The sequence below is a fragment of the Erythrolamprus reginae genome, chromosome Z (assembly GCF_031021105.1).
Source record: "Erythrolamprus reginae isolate rEryReg1 chromosome Z, rEryReg1.hap1, whole genome shotgun sequence".
Lineage (NCBI taxonomy): Eukaryota > Metazoa > Chordata > Lepidosauria > Squamata > Dipsadidae > Erythrolamprus > Erythrolamprus reginae.
The window spans coordinates 141165331-141190078 of record NC_091963.1 but is presented as its reverse complement, the minus strand read 5'-3'; the positions used below and the strand labels follow the sequence as shown (position 1 = coordinate 141190078).

Below are 24748 nucleotides of genomic sequence, written 5' to 3'. Positions count from 1 at the left end.
GTTATTACCTATAAAGCCCTAGATGGCATTGGACCAGACTATTTATGGGACCGTGTCCTTCTCCCCAATCCTTCACCTTGCTTTGACCACCCGCCACCTTGCGTTATCCTTCTCCCCTCTCTTTCGCCTTGCTTCATCTGCCTGCCACCTCAGTCTGTTGCTACTTCCACTTCTTCATTTTGCTTTGTCCACCTGCCACCCCATGCTGTCCTTCTCTCCACTCCTTTGTCTTGCTTCATCCACTCGCCACCTCACACTGTCTTTCTCCCCACTCTTTCTCCTTACTTCGCCTGCCTGCCACCTCATACTGTCCTTCTTCTCACTCCTTTTCCTTGCTTTATCCACCCGCCATCTCGCACTGTCAATTCCCCCACTCCTTTGCCTTGCTTTGCCCACCTGCCATCTCACGCTGTCCTTCTCCCCACTCCTTTGCCTTACTCCATCCACCCACCATCTTGCGCTGTCCTTCTCCCCACTTCTTCGCCTTGCTTCGTCTGCCCACCACCTCACGCTGTTACTTCCCCCACTCCATTCAACTTGTTTTGTCTACCCTTGGCTTTTTTTTAAGCCTTAAAGTTTTGGATTTTCCTAATGGGTTTGCCTGCATTATTCACCTTTACATTGATTCCTATGAGAAAAATTACTTCTTCTTACGAACTACTTAAGAACCTGGTCACAGAACAAATTAAGTTCATAAGTAGAGGTACCACTATATTACTGTTTCATTATGTTGTTTATTATTGCTCATTATGTATTGTACAGTGGTACCTCATGATACGAACCCCTCGTCTTATGAACAACCCGAGATACAAACCCGGGGTTCAGAAATTTTTTGCCTCTTCTTATGAACTTTTTTCTTCTTACCAACCCGCCGCCACCGAGAAGCCCCACCGCCCGGCTGTCACCTTTTAAAACAGTCGGGGGGCTTCTCAGCATCTTCCTGAACCCAAACGCCAAACCCGAACTTCCAGGTTCGGCATTCGGGAGGCCTCCGAGAACCCCCCATCTGTTTTAAAAGATGACAGCTGGGTGGCGAGGCTTCTCAGCGACCTCCCGAATGCCGAACCCGGAAGATGAGGTATTACTGTACTATAGTATTATGACTGGATGCCCCCCAGAGTCCGGAAGGTGTTGGGTGGCTTAAAAGTAAAATTAATAATTAAATTAAATCATAGAGGCATGTGTGGGTTTTAACTTACCTCACTGCCAGTTTGCTTGTCCCATGCCACATAGGCATTTTGTGGGTGCACACATGTTCAGTGCCAAAAAAATTAAAAAGTTTTTTTTTTAAGCCAAAAACAAGATGTTGATGCATGTGTAGTGCCAAAAATTTGACTCTTGTGCATGCTCAGAAGAAAGAAAAACCTTGGAAAAATTTTTCCCCAAAATCCCCCCCTCCCTAAGAAAAGAAATTCCAAAAAAGAGATGTTGGTGCTTACAGACTGGCACCAACCAAACTGGTTTCATGACATCATTGTGATGTTACCAAGAGGTTGCCACTGGTTCGGTCTGCTCCGCCTGCTTTGCAATCTTGCTAGTTCTTCAAGAAAATTCAAGGATTTAATTGTACATTTAAAAAGGAGTGAAAGTTGACTTTGTTTCAGATAGAATACTTTCATGATTAATAAAAGTGGAACCCTACTGTTTGATTATAGTCAACAATTAAAAGGATAATCCTGTAACTCTAAATTGCCATTTATCATTTCAAATGGGAATTGGAACATTTTTTCCACCTGTCATGATTCAAGTTTATGTCAATGATTGATCAAGCCCATTTCTCCACTCTTCATAGGATGAGTCTTAGATGAATTATAAATTACTGTTTTCCTCCCATGGCAAATATGATCAAACAAGAATAAAGATCTTATCAACCTGTTTTGGCTTTCATTATGGAAGAAAATCAAATGATTGATAATTTTCTATCATTTTCAAAGTCAATGTTATTTGTTCCTAGAGAATATTTGTGGCTACATTTACAAAGTTACTTAAACAAATAAAATGAATCAGGTTATATATAAAACTTCCTAGAGTAGGATGAGTTAAAGGTTAGGTTATATAACACGTTAAATTTATTTTTTTATTTAACTTGATAGGAGACACTGATGACAACTTATCCATGGACTTATATATCACAAAAAGTTAACTGACATGATGTGCAAGCAACAATAGCTTTGAGTAAATAATTATTATCAAAATAACCATAATTAAATTGACACCTTTCTGTTGCCCAGCAGTAGCAAAACTACGTATCATGTTTAATAGCTTTTCCATCCCAACAATTGATCTATACACCCATGGCTTTATTTTTCAGGACAGCTTTCTGTGATAGTAGTTAGTTAAATCAAGATGTGACCATAAGATCTTCTCCATTATCATTTTCTTTTTTAAAAAAAACAGCGAAGAGGATGGTGATTATAATAATGTTGTCATTAGCCTTGCTACCCCATATGGCTAGTAAAGGTCCTGTTGATAAACATACCCCTCGAGTGCTTCTTCCAATTCTTCACAAATATTATCATTTTGGAGACTTTAACATTGCTAGCATTACATCTCAGAGTAATGTGTTTTCACGTGCCTTATCCTATGAAAAAATACCATCTCCAGAATACTTTGATGATATTCCGTAAGAACCTAGGATATGATTGAATCACAATGTGCATCTCTCCTGACCATCTACCTGAGCAAGTTGCTTTGTAGATGAACTTTTATTCTGATTCATATCATTTCTAATATGATCTCATTCTAGTTTTAGCACAGAAGCATAATGATGCTCCTTTATTAATAAAAGCCACATATTATGTTCTTCCAAATATTTGTGTCTTTTTCTGTGGCTTCCCAGTCTGTATAGCTCAAGCTATATTTTGTAACATCTGTAGTGTGGAGATTGTAGTGTAATGTGCTAGCAAGGTTTTGGCTCCCCAACAAAAGCAGCAAATATTTGCTGATTATATTATTTGGGGTGTATTTGCAAACAGGAATTGCAGCCCTAATGAAGATATATGCTACTCTTTTTTAATGATATATTATTTTCAACAGCAAGATTATTTTGCAATCATTTGCTTCAGCTCCCAAAATTACACTTACTGAATTTAATGTATAGCTGGTATAAGATTTTTCACCACATTATGAAAAAAGTTGGCGAACTATATTTTCAATTGTGAGCAAATTGATGGGAACAGAATTTGGAACTGGAGATGAGCAATTCTTGGAACTTTTTTGTTACTTGAGTCATAAACAGATATGAATTATTCCCAATCCTTGATTTATTAAAAGGATATTTTTCTTCTTCTTCTCAAAATATCTTCTTAGTACATTTATGTGTTTGTGTGTCTGAATGTCTATGTGTGGATGGGTAAGTGGATGGGTGTTATATTTATGAAATAACACAAATATGAATTCTTCTCATGTGCTGAATCAAACATTCTGTGTCCTTGAGAATATGTGCCCTCATAAAGCTGATGGCCCTAAATTGTTAGGCTAGGCTTTATTCCTGTTGCTGTCCAAGTATATTATTCTCCTTTTTAAAAAGAATATGTTGTATGAATCTAACTATAACTATGCTCTGGAGCTCAGGCTAAGATATTCTACAAGTGAATGAACTAGAAGACTGGGTTTTAGCATTATAAATCATGCACATTTCCCTAGTCAGCCCTGTGAATGAACTAAGGAGTATCATTTATAATCGTAACACAAATGTTTGAATGCTTTGCCTTTACTGAATACAGGCAGATACAGATTTTCCAAAATATGTAACAAAATTATTGTGTGCATGCTGACTAGAAGTTCCAAATTAAATTCACATATACATTTCACGAAGTGTATTTTCTCTTCCAAATTACACTTCCTATCATAAAACCTATACAATCTATCTCTGATACCGCATCATTTGTTTGATATATATTTAATACATGCACTGCTACATTGAGCAAATATAACATTCTGAAGCATAGGGTTATGTGTACTTTTTGTAGGGTATTGACTCACCATTACCAGCATATCTTGGCACTGGTATTTGCTGTAAAAGAAATCAATGAAAATTCACATATTTTGCCCAACGTCACTCTGGGCTTCCAGATCTATAACAGCCATTTCAGTGCAATCTGGACTTATCTTGCCTCAATGGAACTTCTTTCCACACAGAAGAGGTTCATTCCAAACTACAAGTGTGATAGTAGAAACAATGCAGTTGCAGTCATTGGGGGACCTAATTCAAATGTCTGTCTTCATATGGCCATCATCCTTGGTCTATACAAGATCCCACAGGTAAGGAATAGCTATACCTTTGATGATTCCTTTCATTGGCATGCTTAAAATAAGGGTGAAACTCTGTGGCTTTTAAAGAGTTAGACTACATGTTGATTTTCATCCTTCATATTTGAACATCAGAATTTTTCTAATTTTAGAGACTAATTTTTTTCCTGTGATCAAAATTTGAATTGTGTCCACATTTTTTTTTTTTGCAGAATCTATGTCCAAAATATATAAAAATTGAGAATAATAGATTTTTATCCTTGACTTTTCGTAGTTTGATATAGAAGCCTATTAGTTTGTAGAAGGTAAACAATACTGACAATGTTTGCAGGAGAGACAGAGTAACGACGTGGACACAAGAGCTGGATTTAAACTGGGTCATTTTTATTAAAATAATTTTGCATAATTTATTCAACTAAATTAGCATAATTAAACTAACTATGACCCAAGCAATGGACCTGCAGGGTCAAACAATTGCTTCCGGGGCGGAAAAGATGACGTAACATAAACTTCCTGGGCAACATATGGGCGTAGCTCCATGCTATTCCAGGTGAGGGACCCCTCCCTCACCTGAGACCCTGCCATGCACTTGAATGAGGGGGGTCCCACCGGCTAACCCCTAACAGGGGACTTAAAGGTGCGGGACCCAAAGACAGGTTCCCTCCAACTGCTCAGGTCGCCAAAACCACAAGCTTGGAGAGAACCTGTCAATCATCCCCAAAGATGCCCAACGGAGAACACGCAGTTGCTAAACCACCACCCAGTTCTCCACCCCTAACCTGCCTACCCAAATGACCAAAGGTAAGCCAAGTTATACTAACAGGTGCAAGCACCCCCTAACTGCTTATCCTTCTCCACAGTGTGGAATAGGCGAAAAAATGGTTTGGCTAACAGGCCAGACCACAAAAAATTCCTATTCGGCCCCCTAGGGCGACCCATAGTAGCACACTGAAAATAGGGAGGGAGGGCGGGTGTCTGCTCTGGCAACGTCCGGGCGAAAAGGCTGATCTCAGGCCTGCATGCCCTTTTATAGGGCTAACAAGCCCCGCCTGGACACATCACCAATCAGGCCACCCTGGCCTGATTTTCGGGTGAAGTCTTGCGAGCTCGAGAGACTTCGTCCGAGATCCAAGATGGTGGCTTCGCCAGGTGGCCGCAGTCTTGCCAATACCTCCTGCAAATGGCGCCGGTAGGTGAGGTCTACCGGCGCTATTTCTGTTGAATAGAATAGCATATTCATATAAGATTAAAACTATCTGGAATAAATCTAAATACCTCAAACTTTGAGCTTTAATTCCAAATGGTGGCAGTATATATTGATATAAGATGTTTATGTGTTATTTTATGTGATGTATTTTGAATTTATGCCTGTTTTAAGTGTGATATGTTTACATGTATGTTTATTTTCTCTTTGTCTTTTCTTTCTCTTTCTTATTCTCCTTTTTTCCTGTCATTTTAATGTATATATTTAATAAAGATCACTTAAAAAAAAAGTTTTCTGTGACCCAAAACTTGCACTAATATACTAATTTACATATACAGAGTTGTTTTGGGGAAATTGCTTCTTCCTGTTGCTATTGTTTTCCTACTGTTATCTCATAGAAAACTTAAGATCTTAGTTGCTATCATATTACAGTTATATTAACCTTCCATTCCATAATTCCTTCCCATTTGTCTTCTCTCTCACTTCTCTACTCCAGTTTAACCCTGCTGTTCTGTTCAAAAACACATCCTAAAGTTCTATTCCTGGATCTATTTGACCCGGACCACAAATTGTTTATTTTAGGTACTTATATTTGGTGTTTTTGAAAGCATTTTGAACATTTCTGCACACAATAAAATGAAAATTGAACTGAAAAATTAATGCTTATTGGTTTATTTTGCAAATAAAAGCCCCCCCCCCCCCCATTTTTGTGAATTGTTTTCAATTTATAGATAGTTTTGCCTGCAAAATGTGTTCTATTTTACTAATGTTGGTGTGGGATTGGTAGCTTGAAAATTTCTGAACATAATGATATGGAGATTGAACTGAAAAAATTGATGCTTATTTATTTATTTTGCACATAAATGTCCCCCCACTGTGTTCAATTATTTCAATTTATATAAATATTATGCTGTTAATTTCAAAATTACAAACTTGTTTTTAGTAAAATGGATTTCTCTCATAAAATTAGTTGTCTAGCTATCATGTACTTGCTTTTCAAAAGGATATTCACAATATTTCTATATAAAAAATGAAAAAAATGGTACACAGCAAGGTCGAGGGGGCGGGTGGCACTTTTGTGAGCAAACTAAAGAAATAAGCATAATTTTTTTCAATTCATTTATATTTTTCTTATGATCAGGAATGTTCAATTTTGTATATCAAACCTTTTGGGGGGAAATCCCTTGGAGATTTGTAGCCTAAATAAAATATAAACTGACACAAAATGCTCAAAAATTGGGAAGGGGGATTTTTGATCAAAATAAACCAATAAATATTATTTTTTTCAGTTCAAGTTTCATATAATTTTGATAAGAAATGTTCAAACTAGTTTCCCAGTGAAAAATGTTTTCAAAAAGACCAAATTTAAGTACCTAAAATATTTTTTTTGTTTCCGGTCAAATAGACCCGGGAAGAGTACAAGTGTAGGTAAAATTTTGCCCAGAAAAAAGTTAGCCCCCACCCCAAAAATATTTTTATGATGATCAGAAGTGTTAAATTTAGTAAATCAATGCCTAAGATATTAAAAATATTTCTGATTTGGAGCCTAAAAATTTTTTAAAGTGAAAATGGTTGCAAGCATTTTTTGGGGGGATGAGGCCTTATTTCTGATAATAAAAAACAATAAGCATCATTTTTTTTTCAGTTCATTTATATTTTCCATATGTTCAGAAATATTCAAATTACCAATCCCACACCACCTTTAGTAAAATTGAACACATTTTGCAGGCTAAACTATCTATAAATTGAAAAATTGGCTTTTTTGAGCAAAATAATCCAATAAGCATTATTTTTTTTCAGTTCAATTTTCATATCATTGTGTGCAGACTACTTTCCAAGTGAAAAACGTTTTCAAATTGACCAAACATAAGCACCTCAAATGAAGAATTTTCAGTCTGGGTCAGGGTGACCCAGGAAGAGAACTTTAGGGACTTTTTTTCAGCAAGAAAGAAGCTCCCCACCCCTCAAAAAAATTATCATAGAGAGAACCCCTGAAATTATGCAAAGTCATAAAATTTCAAGTTTCGGATATGCAGGGAAATTTTTTTACAGGGTCTCAAAGTTTGATTTTGGGTTTCACAGACCCAAACAGAACAGCAACATAATTATAATCTCATGCAAGTGTTGATAATTTAATTTTGAAGGTATTTAAGACTGACTCAGGTATTGCTTTGGAAGCAAATTGTTTTCCTTCTGTATTACTATCTTGTTTACATAAAGTCATTAAGTAAAACAATCCTCTTTATCTCTCACCTCTAAAAGAATTCTCCCTCTTTTCTGGTTCCCTCCTTAAATAATAATTCTAGATAATTTTTCTACATCATCTCCCACCTCCACCCTCCAAAATCTCTGTTCTATCTATCTGAAGAAATGAGTTATAGACTGGAAATATATATGGGATAATAGTGTGTTTAAATATTATGTTGTCATACATCACCATAAGGATTATTTTTCACAACTGAAGACCAGTTTGATTGGGTTTCCTAACAAACAGAAAATAATAAAAAAGTTGGAAGGGATCTTGGAGATCTTCTAATTCACCTCCTTCTCAAGTAGGAAACCCTATACAATTTCAGAAAAAAAATATTGTCTAATCTCTTTTTTTAAAAATCTAGTGATAGCACACCCACAACTTCTAAAGACAAACTGTTCCACTGATTTATTTCTCCTTAGTTATAGATTGCTTCTCTCCTTGATCAGTTTCCACCTGTTGCTTCTTGTCCTGCCTTCAGATACTTTGGAGAATAGCTTGACTCTCTCTGCTATCATGTCTCCCCTAGTCCTTTTTTCATTATACTTAACATACCCAATGCTACCTGCAACCTTTCTCCATATGTTTTACCTTACAACCCCTTATCATCTTTGCTGCTCTTCGCTGCACTCTTTCTAGAGTCTCAACATCTTTTTTTAATATTATGATCAAAGATATTCACCCATAGGTATTATGACATAATTATTTTTTTTCTCATTTTTTTAAAAAAGGTTACATATGGCTCTGCTCCAGTACTGCATTACAGAAGCCAAGCTGACTTTGTCCAACATATGTTCCCAAAAGGGATTCATCAATATAATGGGATTCTTCATTTACTTCTGCATTTCAGATGGACATGGATTGGGGTGCTTTATCTTGATGATGACAATGGCGAAAGATTTGTGCAGAATATCCTTCCCTTTTTCTCTGTGAAGGGCATTTGTTTTGATTTCATACAAAGACTTCCCAAACAAGGATTTACTGGGGAAATGCAGAAACTTATAGAAGAAGGTCTTGCAACTTACAAGATCATTATGAGAAATACTTCCAATGTTTTGCTCATACATGGAGAAATACAGACAATGCCAATTTTAAGATTTCTAATAGCAGGTTCTGTATATTTGGATATATCTTCGAAGCCAGGCGACAAAGTCTGGATTATGATGGCCCAAATGGATTTCACTTCCTTTGCTTTCCAAGGAAGCTGGAACATAGACTTCCTTCATGGTGCTATATCCTTAGCAGTCCACTCAAAGAAAGTGTCAGGATTTCAAGAGTTTCTTCAGACCAGAAACCCTATCTCAGAAAAAGAAGATGGTTTTATCCAGAGCTTCTGGGAAAGTGTATTTGAATGTTTTTTCTCAAGCCCCACCTCAGAAAACCTGTCAGGCAAGACCTGCACTGGGTTTGAAAAACTGGAGTCTCTTCCTTGTTCTCTCTTCGAAGTAAAGATGACTGCTCATAGCTACAGCATGTACAATGCAGTCTACGCTACAGCACATGCTCTGCACCACATACATTCCTTGAAATTCAAGGAAAAAATAATAGTAAAGGGGAATACAAAAAAAAATCTCAATCGATACTCTTGGCAGGTACAATAAATTTTTTTTTGCCTGTTTATTTATTTATTTACTTTTGTCAAGAACATATTGGTAGTATAGAAAGGTATAACAATGTTTATATACATGATACTAGTAAGGGGACAATAAGCATACTGCTGCAATTATGCCTACCTCTTACTGACCTCTAAGGAATCAGGTGATGTCAACAGTGGATAATCTAAGGGTAAAGTTTTGGGGGTTAGGTGATGATACTATAGAATCAGGTAGTGAGTTCCATGCATTAACTAAAATCGTATTGCAGCAGAGGCAGAGTAGCGACACGGATGCAAAGAGCTGGATTTAAAATGGGTCATTTTTATTAATTAAATTTGCATAATTTATTCAAATAAATTAGCACAAATTAACTATAACCCTAAACAAGGACCCGCAGGGTCAAACAATTGCATCCAGGGCGGAAAATGACGTCAGAAAAACCTCCGGGGCAACTTATGGGTGTAGCTCCATGCTGATCCAGGTGAGGGGCCATGCCCTCACCTGAATCTCTGTCATGCACCTGCATGTGCAAGGTCCCGCCGTCTAACCCCTACAAGGGGAAAGAAATGGGCGGGACCCAAAGACAGGTTCCCCCCAATTGCTCAGGTCGTTTCCACCATGAGCCTTTGGAGAAAACCTGTCAATCATCCCCAGAGATGCCCAACGGAGAACACACAGTTGCTAAACCCCACCCAGTTTTCCGCCCCTAACCTGCCTACCCAAATGACCAAAGGTAAGCCAATTAACCTAACAGGGGGGGCAAAGCACCCCCTAACCACATATCCGTCACCGCAGTGTGGAATAGGTGAAAAAACGGTTGCAGGAAATCCCGAGACCGCCAAAAATTCCTATTCGGCCCTCCTAAGGGTGACCCCCCCATGGCACACTGAAAGATAGGGATGGCGGGTGGGTGTTCGCTTCGTCGTCCAGGGCGAAAAGGAGGCCCTGAAGCCTGTCCAGGACTTTTATAGGGCTGGCAGGCTCCGCCCCTGGATGACATCATCGGCTAGGCCAAAGCCTGCCGAAGCTGGCCGAGATCTCGGCCTTTCCAAGATGGCGGCGATGCCGAGGGCTGTGTCTCCCTGGCCCTGCAGCAAAACAGGCCAGGGAGTAAAGCATCGGCCGGGTATTTCTGCAGTCAGGTTTGGAGCAGTTTACTTTAAATTTATATCTGTTGTGTACTTGTGTGTTGTTGTGGTAGAAGCTGATATATATATGCAATATAAATTTATATTTATACTTTATATTATAAAGTATATATTATATATATTTATATAAAGTATATATATTCTAGTAAAATATACCCTTGTGTGTACGTATATTCACTTCAGCATGATAGCAATGTTTCTATATTTGAGGGGTTGCCATGAAGAAGAGAAACTATTTTTCAAAGCCCTTGAAGACAAGACAAAAAGCAATGGATGGAAACTAATCAATGAGAGAAGCAACCTAGATCTAGGTAGAAATGTCCTAACAGTGAGAACCATTAACCAACAGAACATCCAATGGAACAACTATGTGCAGTCTTGCATTCAGAGGTTGTGGCAGCTCCATCACTTGAGGCTTTTAAGAGACTGGACAGTTATTTGTCTGAAATTGTATAGTATCTCCTACTTCAGTAGCAGGTTGAATTATAAAATTGCCAAGGTCCCTTTCAACACTGTTATTGTGGGGTCCCCCCCCCCTATTTTATATCACAAATGGAAAATGGCTTATCATAATTTTGTATGCAAAAGTATAAATTATAGCAGTTACAAATAACTTAGAACACAGGCCCTTAACCTTTCAGGTGCCAGGAACCAGTTCTATGGAGAGACACCTTTTTCCACAGATTGGAGGAATGGGTGGTTTAGTGATCTGCCTGCACACCACACATGTAGCAATGCTCACTTCCACAGCAAAGTTTCTATCACATCATAGATTGGTGGTGGTCCACAGCCCAGAGGTTGGGCACCAATGACTTAGAAGAAAAATATATTTATAGGAAAAATTCCCACATTAGCTCTGCTTACCCTTAGTTGATGAGCATTACCTTGCATTGGATATCAAAGGAAAACTAGGGAATAAATACTGTTAGGCTTCCTTTCCCTTCAGAAGGGGGATGTAGCAATCAGTGTGATTCCTCCTACTAATCTGTTTGTGTTGTGAGCCGCCCTGAGTCTACAGAGAGGGGCGGCATACAAATCTAATAAATAAATGAATGAATGAATGAATGAATGAATGAATGAATGAACGAACAAACAAACAAACAAACAAACAAACAAATACAGTGAGCAAGGCTTTGTCTGAGTAAATTGCCATAGATACAACATGATATTGAAATGGAGAATTGTATTTGAATGTTATCCTTGCATTTCAAAATGATGATAGAGAAAGTACACCATTTTGGAAATGAATAACAGATCACAAAGTTTAATGTAATTCTGGGCTTTGCAATGATTGAATTATACTGTATGTCCTATCAGGCAAGATTGAGAACAATATAACTTGACTATACTTGTTGACTTTGGACAGGCAATTCCATTCTGTTCCAAACTTTGTATCAGTTTCAGAATCCATATTTCTGATATTTAGTCACTCACTCAAGAAAACAAGATGGAGATCAATGCTAGTTTAATCATAAAGATCACTTTGATCTCAAGAGATACTACCATGGATGTTCCTATAATTAATTAAATGTTGGCATTATAAATAAACATCTGTTTCAAGTCTATTGTATTGTTTCATACTGTTGCAATTTAATTTTCTATGTTTTATAATTAAAATTTTTCCCATTGGGAAAAAATGTTATTTTTGTCAGTTCTGTACCTCTAGTCCCATATTTTTCAATCACATCAATTTTAAGATGTGTAGGCTTCAAGTCACAGAATTCTCCAGTTAGTTGAAGTCCACACATTTAAGTTGCTGAGGTTGAGAAACATTGCTCCAATACAATAGGATATTGTTCAAAATGACCAAACTGAATCTAAAGCAAGAGTCAAGCACATCACCAGCTTGGAATCCCTTCTTGTCCATAAGGGATCTAAGTCCAGTCTTCCTTGAATCCCATTGACTCTTATCTAACACCATTTTGCCCTGACCTTAGTACTTCAGATTCTTGTAGAAAGATAACATGGAATAATATTGTACTCATTTGAACAACTTTAGTTCTTAATTTCTTGTTCCTGACAAATAAATTAGCAATTCTATGTTCCTTTTTCAAAATTATGATGCTAAAATGTTATTCTTTCCCTTTGTGTTGCTTTAAAATGTTTCTCCCCATTTGATCTTAGCTTCATCACTTTCTACGAAAAATATCATTCAATAACAGTGCTGGAGAGAAAATTTTCTTTGATCAAAATGGAGAAAGAATAGCTGGATTTGATATTATCAATTGGATAACGTTCCCAAACCAGTCTTTCTTGAAAGCAAAAGTTGGAAAGATTGACCCATATGCTTCTTCAAAGAGTATATTCTCCATTAATGATGAGAGCATTGTATGGTCTAATAGGTTCAATCATGTAAGGATATATCCATTTCCTGAAGTATTTTCAGATGTTATGGCATTTGGGAATGACCTTGGGAGATAATGTGAAGAAATAACAGCAAATAAATAGTCAGATAAGAGGTAGAGGAACTCTTTCTTTTTTGGCAAGTAAAGGGAGAAATATATTGCACACTTGTAAGATTTTGTTAATATAACTTTATAATAAAGTAGACTTGGTTCATTCAGCAAAATTTCACATATATGTATCAGACACCTGCTGTCCCTATGCATCAAAATGATAGGTTGTTTTCTTAACTTTCAATTTTGGGAGAACAAAAGTATTTAATTTCACTTTCTCTCAGGTTTGTTAAGTAAGTTTTATCCAAATCAAGGTTTAAGATAATATTGAAAGAAATATAAATTTATGGAAAAGTTAAGCAACTGCTTATTTCACAATAGAATTATTCCTTATGGAGGATATGAGAGTTGACTAAAACAATAATCATAAAATGCTGAAAGAAAAATCTACACCAATTTTGCAGTAAAGGAGTACTGCTGTTTATATGTTAACATTTAATTTAGTTTGGACTTTTATAAAGGGAAAAGGATGAAGGCTTTGGAACACCAGTGGGAAATAAGGGAATTGTTGTGTCTGAAAAACAATTTACCAGCCCTCTTTTCTTTTCTTTTTAACATTAAGGGCATTATGACTGTTATATTCTAAATTCTATTATTTCATTGACACTGTTCTATGCATGTCTATTTCTTTCTTTAGTTAATTAGTTCACTCCAATAAAATGTATGCCAACTAAGTAAAAAAAAAACCACATCCATGATCCATAACAAAAGCTAAATGTAAGTGGAGATAGATCAATTACACATAAACTATCTATAAAGACAACACTAAAAAAACCTGTTAAAGTACAAAAGTGCTTTTGTACTTTAGGGTAATCATAGAAATATCAAGAAAATCTCTGAAATAGATGCACATTTTTCAATAGTTATCTCAATTAACACTGCTGTTCTGTTCGTGAAATTGTCACACTTGTTCTGTTCCTGGGTCAATTTGACCCAGAATGAAAAAGGTTTATTTTAGCTACTTAAATTTGGGTTTTTTGAAAGCTTTTTTCACTGGGATATTATTTGAACATTTCTAAACACAATGAAAGGAAAATTGAAATGAAAAAATTAATGCTTTTTTTTTACTTTGCTCATAAAAGCCCGACCCCGCCCACCTTTTTGTGCAATTTTGTTCATTTTTATCTTGATTAGGCTGCCAGTTCCAACTTTTTAATAACCTTTTGCATTGGATTACTAGTTTGAACATTTCTGAACATAATGAAATGAAAAATGAACTAAAAAAATTGATGCTTATTTGTTTATTTTGATCATAAAAGGGCCACCCCCCTGGCTGTGTGCAATTATTTCACTTTATATTATTTTTAAGCTCCTAATTCTAAATATTTTTAATAACTTTGGCATTGATATACTAAATAAACATTCTTGATCATTTAAAAAAATGAACTGAAGAAATTAATGCTTATTTGTTTATTTTGCTCAGAAAAGCCACCACCACCAGGCTGTGTGCAATTCTTTCACTTTATATATAGATTATGCTGTAAATTCAAAATTACCATATTTTTCGGTGTATAAGACGCACCCTTTTTCTTCAAAAAAGTGCGCCAAAACCTGGGTGCATCTTATACACTGAATGCTGTTGGGTGGCAGTCAGTGGTGGCAGCAGTACCTTTCCCCTAGTCCCAGCAGCGGCTTTTCATGTGGTTTGGCAGCTGCTGCCAGCTGCCGCTACCAAACTGCATGAGAAGCCAGCATCACCAGATTACAGGAAGGCTGCCGCCGCTGCTACTGACCATCCCTGCCAGATTACGGGACTATGCCTCAAGTTTAATGGCATGGGGGGAAACCTGAGCTTCTGTCCTCCATCGCATGGGCACCTCTCTCCCTTGGTATGTTCATCACACTTCCTCCTCTATAAACCAACTCGGCTCTTCCTCCTCTGTAAACATTTCATTCACACAAGGGGAGGCCAGGAGGCTGCTGCTTCTGCTGCCACCACTGCTTCTAATGGAGACTGAGGCAAACGGGCAGTGCTGCATTCTTGTCAGATCCACTCCATCCTTCTTCCTCAGCCGCCTAGGCTTTGGTTCCATCCCATTTGCCTCAGCCTCAATTTTTTTCAGTTCATTTTTCATTTCATTATGTTCAGAAATGATCAAACTAGTAATCCAATGCCAACATTTTTAATAATGTTTTGAATTTGGAGCCTATAAATTGAAAAAGGTGCACACAGCCAGGGGAGGCCCTTTTTCTGAGCAAAATAAACAAATAAGCATCAATATTTTCATTTTATTCTATTTTTCTTATGATAAGGAATGTTCAATTTAGTACATCAATGCCAAAGGTATTAAAAATATTTGGGATTTGGAGCCTTAAAAAATATAAAGTGAAAATAATTGCAAACAGCCGGGGGGAGGCCCTTTTTCTAAGCAAAATAAACAAATAAGCATCAATATTTTCATTTTATTTCTATTTTTCTTATGATCAGGGATGTTCAAACTAGTAATCCAATGCAAAAAATTATTTAAAAAGTTAGAACTGGCAGCCTAATCTAGATAAAAATGAACAAAATTGCACAAAATGTGGGGGGGTTGTTGTTATGAGCAAAATAAAGAAAGCATTATTTTTTTTCATTTCAATTTTCCTTTCATTGTGTTCAGAAACGTTCAAATTAGTATCCCAGTAAAAAAGGTTTTCAAAAAAACCAAATTTAAGTAGCTAAAATAAACCTTTTTTAGTCCGGGTCAAATTAACCCGGGAATAGTACAAATGTGACTTTTTTGTCCAGAAAAATCTAAGCCCCAGCCCCCACTCACCCCCAAAAATATTCATAGAAAGAACTTCTCAAATGATGCAAAGTCATGAAATTTTAAGTTTCAGTTATGCAGGGAAATTTTTTTACAGGGTCTCAAACTTCGCTTCAGGTTACATACGATCTGACCAGTACAGCAGGGTTAAATGTTGTTATTTCAGTAACTCTAAAAACACAACGTATAAAGAACATATAAAGTTAACAGTTTTGCCAAGCAGATCAAATTGTTCTTAATAAATTTTGTTTCAATCTCCCTAGACATATTTATTAATATAATAACTTGATATTCTTTCTTTTACATTAAGACTCAACCTATTTCAGTTTGTAATGATAACTGCCATCAAGGATTCTATAAGAAGAAGAAGGAGGGGGAGCCTTTTTGCTGTTATGATTGCATTCCATGTCCAGAAGGAAAGATTTCAATCCAGAAGGGTGAGGGGGGACCCTAGAATTGTCAGATTTTTAAAAATATTTGACATAGGTATTTTCTTTGCATTTATCATCTTCTTTAAATGACCCCATAATCCTTTATGGAGTGGAGTCTGGGAAACTGAATGGAGCTGAGTGTTTACTGGTCAGATGCCCTTCCTGTCGCTAACATTGAGTTTTGTTCTCATTGTGCCCAGAGAGAAATATATCTGCCTCTACCTAGGATCAAACTCATAGATTCCTGATTGTGAGGCAAGAGCTCTACCTCTAGGCCACCACACCATTCTTCTTTTGTATTTACAATGATGTATGTAATTCTCTATCATCATATTTAGAAGTTTAGTTTGTGTTTTCTAGTATGAGTTTAAGATGATTTCAGGTTTGTGAAAGAGCAAGAACAGAAAGGGAAGGAGAAGAAAACATTTAATCCTTAAACATTATGTTTGGATTATTTATCTCTTTCTGAAGGCATGACTCTGCAAGACCACTTTTTCCACCCAGAACCAAACTATTTGGCTCACCCAGGATGTACGTTATAGTATTCCCTTTATTCTGTGAGATAACATGGACTGAGGTCCCCTTTCAGCAATGTTTATAGCAATATTTTTATTGCCAGAGCAATAAAGAATTGAACCAGAGCCTAAGAGACCTTTCCAGACCATACTGGATGGAAGTAACTCTTGGTAATAATGGAATCAAGAATTTCTAAAGATTGTCTCCATTCAATTAATGAGCCAATAGTTGGTCCTTCACAAAATGGAAGGACATGTTGCATGTACGTAGATAATCCCAACATGAATTGTTGAAGAAGGTATAACATTCAATATAAATTTATTCACCATTTTTCATGGATAGTGTAAGATCTGAATTATTAGATAATATTTGTACTGAAGTTGACCAATGAAGATCCTATGTGTTCCTTTAAAATTGTAATCTAATCAACCCTCTTCGTCATTGTATCATTACAGAATGATGTTGAAAAGGAATTACATTATTGATGCATATTTTCTGTTCCAGACATGGATGACTGTATTCAGTGCCCAGAAGGACAATTTCCAAATGATGCTAAAGATGGATGTCTTTTGAAAAAAATCACTTATCTCTCTTATAGAGAACCTTTAGGATTTGGTTTGACTATTCTTACACTCTGTCTTTTTTTAATTACAACATTGATGCTTGTGATATTCATTAAACATCAAGGCACTCCCATTGTCAAAGCCAATAATAGGAATCTCACTTATGCTCTCCTTATTTCCCTCAAGCTTTCTTTCCTTTGTGCTTTATTATTCATTGGCCAGCCCAGAAAGTTGACATGTCTTTTACGACAAAGTGCTTTTGGCCTCATCTTTACATTTGCTGTATCTTGCATTTTAGCCAAAACCATCATAGTAGTTCTAGCATTTAAGGCCACTAAGCCTGATTCCCAAATGAGGAAGTATATGAGAAAACCCCTGACTATTTCCATTGTTTTTTTATGCTCCTTTGTTCAATTCATTATTTGTACCATGTGGTTGATAACTACTCCTCCATTCCCAGATTTTGATAAGCATTCTTTAGCTGAAGAAATTCTACTAGAATGCAATGAAGGCTCAATGGTTATGTTTTACTGTGTCCTCAGCTTTATGAGTTTCTTGGCACTCCTTAGCTTCACTGTAGCTTTCTTTGCCAGAAATTTGCCAGATACATTTAATGAAGCCAAGTTTATCACCTTCAGTATGCTGGTGTTTTGCTCTGTTTGGCTAACTTTTGTCCCCGCATACTTGAGTGCAAAGGGAAAATACATATTGGCCGTGGAAATCTTCTCCATTTTGGCTTCCAGTACTGGTTTACTAATTTGTATGTTTCTTCCCAAAAGCTATATTATATTGATAAAACCAGAATTGAATAATAGAGATCAGCTGATAAGAATAAAGAATTAAAGAATGTACAGTATATACTTTAAGCAGGCCTTTAAGGTATAAACAACTTTACAAGTTTCCTTCTTTGTGTGATACTAAAACTAGAACTAGTTGTTCTACGGATTACTTGTATATGTAATATGTATATGCTCACCAATGGAGTGGCTTGCCTTTAGAGCTTACAAAAAAAGACTGGACAAGCATCTATCTGAAATTAAGCAGGGGATTAGACTAGAAGACCTCCAAGGTCTTTCAAACTCTATTATTCTATGCTCCAACTAATCTAGTTCTAAGTTCTAAGGCAGGACACACATTACTATATTTGTCTACCTCTGCACACCACTGTATCTATTGAACATTGATCTCTGAGACTTATTTAATAAATTCTCTGTTGTAATTTATCTGTAGGTGTCAGATACCCATCACATAAGCAAACAGTTTTTTTATTTTATTTTAATATGTAAAATGTATTTGCTGTCTATCTCACCATGGGGATACTATAGATAGAATTTTCCCGATTTATTAGATGTGTTCTAGTTAAGTGTGTGTATTGCCTACTGTCTATCTTTGTTAGTTTGTATATGGCTTGCTGTTATGCCCTTTGTTAAAAGGGCATTAAAAATAAATAAATTATTATTATTATTATTATAAGAATTGAGAACAATTTCACCATTGCTTTCTTTCAACTTTTGTTTTGCTTAATTAAATACACATTGAGATTGATTGATGGTCTGCCATCAAAATATTAAGCAAATCCAATCATATACTGGAATCACAGAAAAAAGTTGATGATCTAGAGAACACAAGGAGAGCCAAGAAGGTATCTCCATACCACTAACATTCTGGATACAACATGTTTCAACTCCTCACCATGGGACAGCATTATAGGCAGGGGTGGGCTGCTGTCCAGATGGGGGATGGGGGAAATGCAGTGAAAATGGAGCTCTACCCCAAAGCACCCAATTTGCACTGAAAGATGTTTAAAGAAAATGCAGGGCATCTTGCATAAGCCACGCCCATAGTGTGGTAGTAAAAGTTTTGGTAGCCCTTCACTAGTTACCTTTAGACTTTCCACAGTTGACTTCTCCAGATTCCTTAGAGGTCAGTAAGGGGCGAGTATAAGTGCACTAGTGTGCCTTCCGTCCCCTGTCCAATTGTCTCTCCTATATTTTATATATCTTTTCTCCCATCCATATATCCTTCCTCTACTCGTCATTGATGTATTCTATTCTCATATCTCTTCTTCTATCCCTTCCCTGATATTCACTACTACACATTTTTATTCTCTTTAACTTTCAATTTGTATTGGACAAAATAAATAAATAAAATAAATAAAATAAAGTGTTGTATGAGAAGAGAACTAGACACAAGGACATTTTTTTCTTTGTACTGTTATTCTGTTGAATACATAATTCTTACAGTTTACAAACATGGTGACTAAACTGTTACTATTGTATTATTTACTCTTTTATTTATTTATAGAAACATAGAAACATAGAAGTCTGACGGCAGAAAAAGACCTCATGGTCCATCTAGTCTGCCCTTATACTATTTTCTGTATTTTATCTTAGGATGGATATATGTTTATCCCAGGCATGTTTAAATTCAGTTACTTATATTTTTTAATTTTATTTATCTTCCACTTGGTGCAGAGTTTTTCTCCCAGTTGATGCCAGGTTAGTTAAAATTCCCCATTACTATTGTGCTATACTGTACTTCCTACATACCTTATTTAGCTGACTAGCAAAAAGTTCATCTGCTTCCTCTGTTTAGTTGGGTAGCCTATAGTATAGATCTATGGCAATGTCATTTTGCCCCCCTTTAACATTGACCCAAATGCATTCAAGACGGTTTTCATTATTCTTATGCTCTATTTCTGTAGAGATGTAGGTATTTCTTATATATATTGCAATTCCATCTCCCGTTTATTTATTCTATTTCTTTTAAATAATTTAAATCCCTCTAGCTGTATATTCCATTTGTAAGTTTCATCCCACCAAATTTCCGTAATAGCAACAATATCATATCTTCCCTAGTTTACTTGAATTTCTAATTTCTAAGCAGTGGAAGTAATGTGCCGGTGCCTGGAGGCTTTTGGGGCCTGGATGGGTGTCAACGAACTCAAACTCAACCCAGACAAGACGGAGGGGCTGTGGGTCTTGCCTCCCGAGGACAATGCCATCTGTCCATCCATTACCCTGGTGGGGGGGGGGGGAAACTACTAACCCCCTCAGAGAGGGTTCGCAACTTGGGCGTCCTCCTCGATCCACAGCTGACATTGGAACATCATCTTTCGGCTGTGGCGAGGAGGGCATTTGCCCAGGTTCGCCTGGTGCACCAGTTGCAGCCCTATTTGGACAGGGAGTCATTGCTCACAATCACTCATGCCCTCATCACCTCGAGGTTCAATTACTGCAACACTCTCTACATGGGGCTATCTCTGAAAAGTGTTTGGAAACTTCAGATCGTGCAGAACGCAGCTGCGAGAGCCATCGTGGGGCTTCCAAGATTCGCCCACGTTTCTTCAACACTCCGTGGCTTGCATTGGCTGCCGATCAGTTTCCGGTATGGCATTGGACTAGATTACCTTTGGAACCACCTGCTACCGCACAAATCCCAGCAACCGATAAGGTCCCACAGAGTTGGCCTTCTCCGGGTCCCGTCGACTAAACAATGTCGTTTGGCGGGCCCCAGGGGAAGAGCCTTCTCTGTGGCGGCCCCGGCCCTCTGGACCCAACTCCCCCCGGAGATCAGAACTGCCCCCACCCTCCCTGTCTTTCGTAAACTACTCGACACATTTATACCACCAGGCATGGGGGAGTTGACATAGCCTTTCCCCCTAGGCCTTTACAAGTTACGCATGGTATGTTTGTGTGTATGTTTGGTTTTATAATAGGGGTTTCTAGTTGTTTTTATTATTGGATTGTACATGTTGTTTTTATTATTGTTGTTAGCCACCCCGAGTCTACGGAGAGGGGCGGCATACAAATCCAATAAATTATTATTATTATTATTATTATTATTATTATTATTATTATTATTAATTCGCCCTGTTTATCCTCATACTCTGTGCATTGGTGTAGAGACATTTCAATCTATTTTGATTGACCCTGTGTTTACTGTCTACATAACCTGTGTTGTGCCTGATAATTATCAATTTATCAATTACAGGACAGATTGTGCATGACAATCTGTCCTGTAATTATCAAGATTATCATGATCTTTTTTTTTCTTACACTCTTTCATTAAAGAGTGTCCTTATGCTGAAGCAAAGCTATTAAGACACTAATAGTCCAACCTCTGCCGCTTAGAGGTGGAAGAGCAAGCATGATAAACATGTTCTTGACATTTGCCGCACCCAACTTTTGCATCACCCTTTTTAGTAAGAGAGTAATTATCCAGTTTTTATGATACTGAAATCTCTTTGACTACCCAACAAAGCTGACTGAAAGACTTTCCAGAAAGCAGATTTTAATGCAGCATGATAGTTGTGTTTATATCTGTACTAATGTTGCTGGGAATACAAATTCTTCTTCCTATTCTTCATAAATATTACCATCCAGGGGAACTCAACATTGCTGGTATTATGTCTCAGAGTTATGTCTTTTTACATCCAATAACCTTTAAAACAGTCCCTTCACTGGATCTCGTAGATGATATCATGTAAGGAAGTTCTCAAAAGAGAATTTAAAAAGTATTTCATTAATATAATTGTGTTCCGAGGATGTAATTATGAATAGTTTATAGTATGGCATCTTTTTTTTCTAGACTAGGTTAATAATGCTTAATCTGAACTGTATCAATTTTATGTATTTATTTTGTCAAAGTTAGTGAGGAAAAAAAGTCCAAACCCCATCTTACTCTCAGAATGAAAATGAAGATAGTAACTGTTCAAAGCATAAAAGCATAACTATATATATATAATGAATAGAATAGAATTCTTTATTGGCCAAGTGTGATTGGACACACAAGGAATTTGTCTTTGGTGCATATGCTATCAGTGTACATAAAAGAAAAAGACACATTTGTCAAGAATCATGAGGTACAATACTTAATGATTGTCATAGGGGTCAAAAAAGCAATGAGGAAGCAATCAATATTAATAAAAATCTTAAGAATACAAGCTACAAGTTACAGTCATAGAGTCATAAGTTGGAGGAAATGGGTGATAGGAATGACGAGAAAGAACTAGTAGTAATAGTAGTGTGGACTTAATAAATAGTTTGACAGTGTTGGGGGAATTATTTGTTTAGTAGAGTGATGGTGTTTGAGAAAAAAACTGTTCTTGTGTCTAATTGTCTGGGCCGCCATCAGGAATTTTGGGGCCCCATACAGACTAAGTGTCTGCCCACCCCCGCCATTTTAAAACTACTTCATTTTGTGACATACCAATTATGTATTAAATTTACCTTTCACAAAAAAAATTTAAACCCTGCCACTACAAGGTACATTTGTTTGACAGATTAATAATATGAGTCATTTTGTTAAATCTTTTGGTCAAGTATGTTTATTACTATAGTGCAAATATGACATCATAAAGGAAAGCACAGTGAACTGTATACATATACAAATATTTACTAGACAACACAACATATAACAAATATAACATTATAAAGTGCAGCTGCTAGGGCCACCAGGTCTGTCATATATTCAGCTTTAGTAAAGCCTCGCTGATTCCACATGTCTCTTCAGTGTCTTCTCAGTTTTTGACCAATGTGTTAATAACGCAGAAATATATTCAAGTCACATCAACATATTACATACATATAAATAAATAACCAGAACAGTGCAAATACACCAAATTAATTTTGCCATCAACAATATTAAAAGCAGCAATAAAATGGCACAAAGGCACACTAGAAAAATATTTGTTTTCACAATAATACCAATAAATAACAGGTAACCAGAAGATAAATTATACGCAATAATGTTTAAAACTATACGAAAATTCCACCATAGGTGTAAAAAAAAGTCAACCAACTCAAATCACGTAGAACCTCTATTGCAACAAACAGCTGGCTCCAAAACAAAGGTGCAGTTCGTGCAACAGAGTCTGTGTGCTGACCGCATCACAAGGACTGCACTTGTGTATGTGAATGGGGCTCCCTACTTCATAACTGCACTGCCACTCCAATCGCTGAGGAGCTCCATGCTTCATAGCCATCCACATTCACATGCATAAGTGCAGTCCTTGTGATGAGGTGAACACATGGACAGTGTTGCACGAACTGCACTCTGGCTTGAACATCAGCTAGATCAGGGTAACTAGAGTAAATTTGGACCTGTATTTAGCTGTGAAGTCCATAGCTGAATGAAAAACAAAGTCCCAAATGATAACATTTTCCTACATGTCTATGTGGGTAAAGTAAAGCTGTCATTTAATTCAAGTAAATGTTCACAGTATCTGGAAAACCTAGTGGATAGCAAAAATGAACCTTCTATCCAATGCACTGTGAGCACTGAATTGTGCCCTTCTTGGCTCATAGTTAAAATAAACAACAAATTCAGGTTTATGGAGCAAGTCTTCTGACTTTCTGATTTGCAAAGTCTTTAATTAAATCTTTGTAACTGAGTTGTCTTGCTAGCTCATGTTCAATGGAAAGTATTGCTAGGCTGTTTAGACGTTGTTCACTCATTGTAGAACGCAGGTAGTTCTTGATTAATGAAAGTTTGCTAAATGCCCTCTCTCCTTCTGCCACTGAAACTGGGAGTGTGGTAAAAATCCGAAGAGCAATACACATCTCTCCAAATATTCCTTGAAGCTCTAGTTCATAGATTGCGTTTAGCAAATCTAAGGGACCCAAGTTTTCTGGAAATGTAGCTTTGTACACTTTCCGAAGATGTTGTAGCTCACCGAGTAAAGATGATGTGAAATCATCAGGGTATGCTGAGATTAATTCTTCAGTCGATGCCACCAGGTCTTCCTCACTTATTGTTGTCACTTTCAAGATTGGAGAAAATAGCTTGCAGACTTCCTCCATAGACTGGAAGCGCTGATGAAGGTCAGAAATGATTGTGTCCATTGCCACAAGGAAGACATTAGCTTTAAAATGCTCTTCAGGATCTATTGCATCATGATGCTTTAACTTCCTTTGCCGCAATTGTTGAGGATTAAGTAGTTCCTTGGGAATCTCCATGCAATCTGCTACTGCTCCAGCTTCAAAAAGTAAAACAGGCCACTTTTCTCGAAGCAGTTGCATTTCTTCAGCGAGAGCTTTAATGTTGGCCACTCCAATTTCCATGGAAATAGATCTTGATTGGAGAATTTTGTTTCTATCCTCAAAGCTGGTAAGCACTTTGAACCAGAATGTGGCTAAAACCACTGCCTGAAAGGATGGGAAGTAGTCATAGAGACCTTGGGCATCTGAGTGTGCATCATTTGTAAGTTTTCTGGAAGCAAGAACTTTTTCCAGAGCCTTTAAAATGCTTGGTAGATTCTGTGCAATTGGACATACAGCCTCTATTCTTGAACTCCACTGAATGTCACTCAAACCATGCAAAGACCTTCCCACTTCTATATCAATTTTCATGTATAGTCAATAACCTTTACAGATAATTAGCGCCTATTAAAAAATACCCCTAAAAAAAATTGAAAACATCTTGCGGTAGCATAATCAAAGGGGAAAAAACAAAACAAATAGGATCACCAAATATTGCCCAATTAATCCAATTACAAACCCAATTACTAATTCCTTTATATAAAAAATTAAATATAAGAAAGTTAAAAAAATAGAATTAAATCTATAAAAAAATAAGAACACAAA

At 36.8% G+C, this 24748-nt stretch overlaps 1 protein-coding gene across 1 annotated transcript in view; it reads left to right on the top strand.

Annotated features, from left to right (window-relative positions):
- LOC139154206 (vomeronasal type-2 receptor 26-like) overlaps positions 1-18005 on the top strand; it is a 30212-nt gene extending 12207 nt beyond the window's left edge. Inside the window, exons 6-11 of the mRNA XM_070728637.1 lie at positions 2456-2623; positions 3972-4263; positions 8438-9298; positions 12574-12801; positions 15963-16089; positions 17104-18005. Of these exons, the coding sequence (XP_070584738.1) occupies positions 2456-2623; positions 3972-4263; positions 8438-9298; positions 12574-12801; positions 15963-16089; positions 17104-18005 (2578 nt within the window). The remainder of the gene's footprint in view (positions 1-2455; positions 2624-3971; positions 4264-8437; positions 9299-12573; positions 12802-15962; positions 16090-17103) is intronic.
- The last annotated feature ends 6743 nt before the right edge of the window (positions 18006-24748 follow it).